At 42.8% G+C, this 8,424-nt stretch overlaps 1 protein-coding gene across 2 annotated transcripts; it reads right to left on the minus strand.

Moving 5' to 3' along the window:
• Nucleotides 1-922: 922 nt before the first annotated feature.
• On the minus strand, nucleotides 923-7,313 carry LOC106938811 (zinc finger protein aebp2-like). 2 transcript variants are annotated; one of them, XM_015020989.1, is made up of 8 exons: nucleotides 6,633-7,313; nucleotides 3,425-3,656; nucleotides 2,169-2,291; nucleotides 1,909-2,095; nucleotides 1,703-1,827; nucleotides 1,562-1,629; nucleotides 1,335-1,448; nucleotides 923-1,247 (listed from the first exon to the last, which is right to left on the minus strand). In XM_015020989.1, exons 1-8 carry the CDS (start codon nucleotides 7,136-7,138, stop codon nucleotides 1,235-1,237), a joined length of 1,368 nt encoding a protein of 455 aa, XP_014876475.1. In that variant the 5' UTR covers nucleotides 7,139-7,313; the 3' UTR covers nucleotides 923-1,234. The 2 variants fall into 2 exon arrangements, with proteins under 2 accessions (XP_014876475.1, XP_014876476.1); XM_015020990.1 differs by having other exon boundaries at nucleotides 2,169-2,276; nucleotides 6,633-7,312.
• Nucleotides 7,314-8,424: the final 1,111 nt, after the last annotated feature.

The following is an 8,424-nucleotide window of genomic DNA, read 5'->3' on the forward strand; positions in this document are numbered from 1 at the left end:
TTCCATTATAATGGAAACAGGATTCTCCACAAGATCTGGAGTTGTCAGATGAAGATGAGGATGATAAGTTTCAGCCTATGGTAGGGAACTTCATCAGATCCAGAACAATCTGATGAAGACAGACTCGTGGTGCGTTCTCACCAAACGCGTTACGCATGTCAAAAACGCATTTGACACTTCAGAACAAATGTTCTCAAATTGCAGCTTGAAGTTTTGTTTTTGAATAATCAGCTTTGATCAGGTGGACATGGACAACCAAGGTGTTCCCAGGCCAGCTTGTTCTTAGTCTTCCCCAGGAACTCTGTCCCAGTTGGACAGGCCAAAGAATGCCCAAAATACTTATGAATTAAAAATAAAACCGGCATTGCCAGTTTTAATGCCAAGGAAAACATTTTGGGTCTCATGGCACTCTGTAGGACCTGACCTACATCAAAAACCGCTACCAGAAGCTTCATCTCTCTCTGTGTAGAGCAGGAGTGGGCAACTCCAGGTCTGGAGGGCCTCCTGCAACTTTTGGATGCATCTCTACTTCAACACATCTGAGTCAAATAATGAGAGTCATTAGCAGGACTCTGGAGAACCTGACTGCATTTAGGAGGTGATTCTGCTGCTGGATTCAAGTGTGTTGGAAAAGGGAGACAGGGGTCACCATCCTGTAACTTTTAGATGCAACTCTGCTCAGACACCTGGATCAAATAAACTGCTCGTTTCCAGCCTATTGCAGAGAGGAATGAATGCTGGTGAGGGAATTCAGACATTTTGGAGCAGAGGTGAATCTAAAAGTTGCAGACTGGAGTTGGTGACCCCTGCATCCAAGAGTTGCAGGACACTGGCCCACCAGGACCAGGATTGCCCACCCCTGCNGCAGAGAGATGCAGTACAGGNAGCCACTGGCTGTTATTTGAATGTAAACAACATGCACTCATTTTCAGACTTTTATTAAAAACATTTGCAGAACAGCTACATGGGAGTACAAAAAGTGTAGAAAAATATATTACAAATCTTGTATATTTACAACTGCCTCTCTCTACAGATGCAGTTAATTTGTTTTTCACCCTAGCTGTGTTACCTAAAACAAGCAACATGCTTTCTACAAACTGCACCTAATAATACTGGTGGCCAAAAAAAGCCAAGGAGACAAGTTTCTAAATTCCTAAGATCCTCTTGGATGAAGAAGAGGAAACTTCACATGGAGCTGAGCAGAAATGTCTTCCCCTCAGCAAAGTTGAGTTCATCAGAAGAACATCCTGTGGAGAAAAACAGGCACCAAAAAAGATTTTAAAAAAGTATTTTCAATGGGTTTTTTTGCAATGTAATTTCATGTTCACCCTTGCCTGTAAATGTTGGGGGCCAGGAGAACAGCTGTGTCTGTCGGCAGCTTGGACAGATGAACCACCTTGGTCTTCAGCTGCAGTCTGTCGCTCTCATTCACCCACACATCAGGCAGTCTGATGCACACAGGGACACTTTAACGTCACTGGGTGGAAACTGACAAACAACTGCTAAAATAACCAGTTAGGAGAACAGTGGAGTTTCTGGGAGGTTCGGGAAGTTAACTTACATGTCTTCAGGTGCCCAGTGCAGCAGCACCTTCACTTTCCCAGAATCCTCTTTCCTCCTGGCTATCACCTGGAAACCAAAAGAGAGTAGAGGTGGGTTCATGCTGTGGGACCCTGCTCTGAGAGACAGAGAGAGAACCAACCGTGCTGTGGAAGACCACACTGTGCCCATTGCCCTGACTCTCAATATGTGTTGCCAGGTTGAGACATATGGCTCGATGCCGGATGGCCTCCATGGTTTGTGCATCAAAGAAGTCATGAGGTCGAGCTGGAAACAGGTGAAGAATTTCACTGTGAGAGATTCAGCTATGAGACTGAATTAATAATCATGTGTGTGTATCAATCATACGTAGTGAGCGTCTATATTTGTTCCTGAGTTTCCTCCTCTTTATCAGGCCAGCCTTGGATGGAGATTCCTCCTTCACTTTGCCCTGACTGGATGTTTTGGAAGAACCTTGAGAACTAAAGTGGGTGGGGACGTGGCGTGCCAGCCCCCCCTGTGAGGCAAAAGTGGCATTGCAGCCGCCAACCACACACTGCAAGAGAATGGACAGTTAGTTGGAGCAGGAACATTAACCTGGTGTGGAAGCTGCAGATGTGTGATGTTACCTTGAAGGGCTTGTCTCCGCTGTGGGTCAGCATGTGTCTCTGCAGCCAGCTCTGACTGGTGGACGGAGTGTTGTACACCTTGCAGTTCTTCCACAGGCACACAAACACCTGGGTCACAGAGAGCTGCAGCAGTCAGCAATGGTCAGAGAGTCTGAAGCACACACCAAGTTCAAACATGCAGCTGTGCACCAACAATCACTTTATGCTGTGGTCAGCATTCAGATGAACAGCTGTCATGTGCCAGTTCTACCAGGGTTAATGAAACCATAAACAGCCAGCTGGCTGCACCAATGACAGACATGTGGAAACAATTAGATAGAAAACTACAACTGACTGCAGGCTCCACAGAAAATCAAATGCATGTCCAAAATATGAGGACCAACTGTCCTAAATCTACTTTGTAACGCAGAAAGGTAGACAGGTAGACTCTCATCTTGTTTCCAAGTCATGATTGGGGTGCACTGACTGACTACAGTTTTCTGGCCGATTACAATTTTTAAAAACTTGATGTAGCAATTCCGATTTTGGCCAATACTGATTTGTTTCTGAAATGTAGCAAGAATGTTGCAAAGTTGGTGGGTCAGTCAGTCAAACCTCTTTCATGGGAGGACAAAAGAGGACGGTAGTTGATATTTAGTAGTGCAAGTATCAGCCAAACTCCCAAGAGAAACAAAACGGGGGCCTGTTAATTGGTGCAGCCCTAATTATGATCAACAAAATTTGGCCATTTTAAACAAAACAATTTACATCAAAAACACTGCAAAGGAAAAACTGACTTTGGCTAAATCAGTAACAATATTAAGTGACAATATAAATATTGTTTATTATACTGAAACAGAAAATACCTTCCAAACTAAACTTAATCTGGGACTGTACTACAGAACAAAAATGTTGGTACATTTTTTATCCAGCTTTAATGCACAGTTAATTTCTGTCATTGTGAACTGCTCACAGTGTGAGTGTATTATAGGTCTGGCGGGCCACCAGACTTTACTTGCTAAGGTTTTTTAGACACCAGGAACAGTGACAGTTTAACACACAGCTTAAGCTAGGTTTATAACTGGGCAGAAGGGTGTGTGCACTGGCCTGTTTGCTTCACACACAAGTTTGGAAAAATTATGGCGCCTGATCATACCACCAGTTTTTTGTAACTTTTCAACATGAAAACATGGTGGGCTATGGACTGCCCTATGCTGACGGTGTGAGCTACCAGAACCAGCAGCATCCAAGTCAAACAGACATACACAGAGACTGACCCCTCCTCTCTGTCCGTCCACATGCATAGCTCGGATGTGTTCAGCCAGGTCAGGGCTGCTGGAGAACAGCAGCTGGCAGTCATCCCAGCAGCAGGTGTAGCTCAGAGATTTGCTCACAGCAGGTCCAGAGCCTGCTACTGCCGCTGCCCCCCCACTGTGACCATTGAGCATGGCAGGAGTGGAACGACCGCTGGATGCAGTGCTCTCAATGTCCATCAGGGTGGAGCAGAAACTGGAACAGATACAAGAAACCATGACAGAAGCAACAAAGAATGATCTGAACTAAAAATTTGATCATGATGTTTTGGATAGCATCCATTAGCAACAATGCTAGGCAATCACACTTGACAATTGCTGTTCAGGAAGTTAATCAAATCCCAATTGATTGTGTATATAATCCAGATTCAGATGATCGTGTCGTACAGAGGTGAAGCAATGCTAATCCTATATTAATGTTTCACAGCTACGAATAATTTCATTTTATTGTCGGAAAAGACAAAAAATTAAACAGTTATTCAAACCAATTTTGTCCCTGGGGCGGGGAATCGATTACCAACACCAACTTCATTAACTAGCCACATGTTCTATTAAACCTCAGTTCTGTTTCTTCACTCAGACCACATTAACTGGTGGTCTGACTCCATAAGAAAGAAATGCAAACAAGGCCTCCCACATCATCAAGACTTTAAGATAAATATTCTGTAATCTGACCATTAGTTAATCAAAAACTAGCTCAGCTTTTAGAAACAATCGGCCCCCGACTGAAGCAGCTGTCAGGGGCCGATTCAGGACCTGGGCAGCTTGCAAAAATAATCTTAAAATGATAACTCATTTTAAGACACATGAACATGGCGATCACTCATTTCTTCTTCACAACATGAAGCTGCCATACTGTTATTAAGCTAGTAAAGTTATTGTTCTAAAAGTCAATGGCAAATAAGAGTGCAGGCTCTCTTTCAGGCTAGCTTTCAACATTATTCCATGAATAATGGAATAATGGTTGACAGCTTAGGCCTGTTCAGTCAACCTGAACAACATCAGAGATTAATGGCTGCCATTAATCTCTGATGGGTCTTTTCAGAATGTTGATCTTTCAAAGAACATTCTCTTTTCTTTGAAAGCAAAAAGTAGCATTCATAAGAAGGGTGAACCCGACAAGTCAGATATTGGGTACGGAGCGGATTTTTCTTCAGTTCCATTTCAGCTTAAAGTTGTTTAAGTCTTAAAGAGCTTAAGGTTTGGTTCGGTCCACCTTTCTTTCTCCAGCATAGCTGCAGGAGAGACCTTAGTTCCATGTGTTCAGGTCCAACACGATGCTGCCTGAACTCACGGTGCTGTACCTTGTGTATTCACATTCATAATGAATTCCTTTATTTTTTTGAACCCAAGAAATAAAGTACATCTCAAAAGAGTTCTGGATTTTATGTCACTTATTTCAGAAAGTAGAACCGATACAAATCCATTACACTTAGTAAAGTATTTTAGTCTTAATTCTTGTCATTTTGATAATGGCTACAAGATAAGAAAATCCCAAAATGCAGAGACTCAAAATTAGAATGTTGTGAAAAATGCCAACAAACTTATGTTGTCACATGCTAATCATTGCTGCAGAAGTTAATGACAAAGAAAGTCACTGGTTGCCTTCACAGTCATTGCTGAAGAAGCTGGTTGTACAGCTGGTTGCTGTACATACAGCAACCAGCTATGGAAAACTGAGTGGAGGGAAAAAGTGTGGTAGGAAAATGTCCATTAAAAAGTTTGGGGGAGCTTCTGACCAGGGTCAGAAAAATTCAGTTCATTTTCTCTTGCTCAGTGTCCAAAGCCCCTTTTTTGGATGAAAATCAATTCTGCATTTAAGTTGGAAATCAAGGTGCCAGTCTGGAGGAAGGGTGGAGTGGCACAGATTGCATGTTGCCAGAGTTAAGTTTCCAGATGTCCTCTGCTGGTTCTGGTCCACTGGACTTTTTGAAGTCCACAGTCAATACAGCCATCTATCAGGAAATTCTAGAACACTTCATGTATCAATTGCATGCTGTATTGAGATAATTAAATTTTCCAATTAATTAAATTTTCTAATTCCAACCTTAAGCAAAAGCTGCTCCACTGTTCTTGATCAATCATCAAATTTTATTTGTATAGCACATTTCAGCAGCAAGGCATTTCAAAGTGCTTTACATAATTAAAATAAAAAAAGCATGTGAGAAAGAGAAAGAGATTTAAAAAACATAAAACGTAAACAGTGAGGAGGAGAAATAAAAAGCTGTACAACTTTAGTTGAAACGCCGTCAACTGGGACTCTAAACCCCATAGGACTTTAGTTAGACATCTTTTAACTGGGACATTTTCTGGGGGGCTTTACATCATTAAAACGTAAACAGTGAGAAAGAGAAATAAAAAGAAATTAATAAATAGATAAAACCAATAAAAACATTGAAGACATCAAAACCCACACTCTAACCCTAACTTAGCCATAAGCAACTCTAAACAGGTGGGTTTTAAGTTGAGATTTAAAGGCACCCACTGTTTCAGCTGTTTTACAGTTTTCTCTTAGCTCAAGGGGCAAACCAGAACTTCTGGGTATCAAGAGGAGGATGAGAAACCTCATCCAACATGCTGATGCAACCTGGGCTTTCTGCTCACCTGTTTAGAATATCCGGTTTTGTTCTGAGATACTGAATATTGGATTTTCATAATCTGTTATCAAAATTTCAAGAAAAAAAGTGACCATAGCTTCACTTTCTGAAATGAGTGACACATTTTCTTTTGATTTTCTCAGTTGTACTTGAACATTTCAGGAAATCTGATTTGTTTTTCTCAGATATCAAGGCATTTCTAGAAGACATTGTAAATATTCACCTTGCTTATGATTGGCTCTGAGAAGAACTATCTCGGAACCAAAGTCTGTCTCCGGAGTTTTGACTGCTGCTTACTTTCTACATCAATTCAAACTGTTACTGCGGATTTAAAGGCGTAATCACATGGTAAATGTTATCACTACATGTGCTTCACATGGTACGCCATACTACAGCGTTATGATACTACACAATCATTATCCTTAAGAAATCATTTCTTATAAGTTGGAGATTCCTCCACACACCGTCACCATAAAAAACTTTATTAAACGCTTTAGGTGATGAACTTGTCTCCAAACCACCTCTCTGAAACTCAAGTGTGCGGCCTTCTGCCTCCTTCTCCGGCTTTTACCAACCTGTCCTCAGAGTCCATGCGGCTGAGCGGTTCTCCTTCCTCCACACCGACCCACCTCCTGGCCGCGTGTTCGGCCTTCTCCGCGGGCTTTGTGCAGCAGCGAGGCGCTGAGCTGCACACGTTCTCCGTTTCTCTTTGTTCTGCTTTCAGTACTCGCGAGCCCTCTTGTGCGGAGTCTGTGCTGCTCGCTAGACTACCCTGCGCAGGGCTTTCTCCAGGTTCGCCGAGTTCAAAGCCACATTCCACATCGTTGTTGCCCGGCTTGCTGTGAGGGGACGTACCTTCCCCGTCCATGTCGGGAAAGGGCGGCGGGTTGTGCCCGGGCCCCGCTGCCTTACAACTGCCGCAGTCCTCGGCTGGTTTGTCCTCGTTGTTGACACCCGGTTCCCGTCTGGGGTCTTCCGCGGCTTGTCCCTTCAAGCTGGTCCAAGCAGCTTCACAAGAGTCGCTTTGTTTGGATTCAGACTGAGAACCGTGTTCAGTCCCTTCAGCCCTCATCTGAGCCATTTAGCACAGCACACGCGCTGTTTTTGTAATTTTCGCGAGAAAAGTTTATCCCGTGCTGCTCTAAGCTTCAAATGTAAAGCAAAGCTGAGGGTGGCGTGACGTCAGAAAAATCGTGGGGGAAAAGCTGCTCTATTTCGAAAGATGTCTCACTCGGTTTATAAAGGAATTAGCCCTTAAACAGACTACCCACAAGAAATTCAAAATGTTAAGAAAAAAACGTCTCAAAGCAAGTATTCTCACTACAGTACCTCCAACTGGCTGCTTCTAAAAGCAGCAGAATTCCTTAAATTTCAGTTAGTTGCTTTTAGCAGTAGGTCTTACTTATCTTATTAGGCAGGTAATGGTGAGAAGACCAGACCATTTACAACAAAAACGTCAATTTGGACTTTAAATAAATTAAAAAAGAAAAAAAACAAAAAGAAAAAAAAATAAAATAAAAAAAAGAATGCCATTTCACTGGATGTGTACATTAGAACAGTGAACTTTTGAGCGAGTGAAGCATCTTTGCTCACTTAAACGTTCTGTTCTCTCATTTCCACGTGTTTCAACAAACAGATAAACGAACCAAACTAGAGGAATGAACGCGGTGATGGTTGGCTGTTTCTTCCTAGGGGTGTTGCTGCAGTGCTCCCTGGTCCCTCTCAGGGCCTGACAAATGCGTAGAACAAATCAGTTCAAACATTGAATTTAGCATCCTTACAACCTTAATGTTCGACACTGAGAAAGAGCTCAATCGTGTCTGTGGATTATTCTAAAAAGGAGAATCAGTGTTTGGACCCAGGAGTCACTACACACTAACATCTGAGCTTTATTCCTTGCTTCTGTCTCAGCCATGGTCCATATATGTTGTTAATGTTTTAAAGTGCTATTATATTTGACAGCAATAGCAGCTAAACCATTTTGAAGTTAGAAAAATAAAACACCCACTAAAGCTCCTTGGAAACCTTCAAAACAAAAACAGTAGATTTGGTAGTGCCTACACAAAAACATCCATCCATTTTCTGAACACCCTTGTCCCTCACTGGGGTCGGGAGGGGTGCTGGTGCCTATCTCCAGCTAACGTTCTGGGCGAGAGGCGGGGTACATCCTGGACAGGTCGCCAGTCTGTCGCAGGGCAACACAGACACACAACCATGCGCACACACACACACACACACACCTAGGGGCAATTTAGACAGACCAATTAACCTAACAGTCATGTTTTTTGGACTGTGGGAGGAAACTGGAGTACCCGGAGAAAACCCACGCATGCACAGGGAGAACATGCAAACTCCATGCAGAAAGAC

The sequence above is a fragment of the Poecilia latipinna genome, unplaced genomic scaffold (genome assembly GCF_001443285.1).
Source record: "Poecilia latipinna isolate Pla-1442-1.1 unplaced genomic scaffold, P_latipinna-1.0 Scaffold2698, whole genome shotgun sequence".
In the NCBI taxonomy this organism is placed as follows: Eukaryota; Metazoa; Chordata; class Actinopteri; order Cyprinodontiformes; family Poeciliidae; genus Poecilia; species Poecilia latipinna.

Bases quoted from the DNA above. Each gene is read 5' to 3' on its own strand.
- LOC106938811 (XM_015020989.1), bottom strand. From the start codon at position 7,138: ATGGCTCAGATGAGGGCTGAAGGGACTGAACACGGTTCTCAGTCTGAA. The intron at 3,657-6,632 runs GTTGGTAAAAGC...TATCTGTTCCAG, and splicing joins CGCATGGACTCTGAGGACAG to TTTCTGCTCCACCCTGATGG. The intron at 2,096-2,168 runs GTAACATCACAC...ATTCTCTTGCAG, and splicing joins GCGGAGACAAGCCCTTCAAG to TGTGTGGTTGGCGGCTGCAA.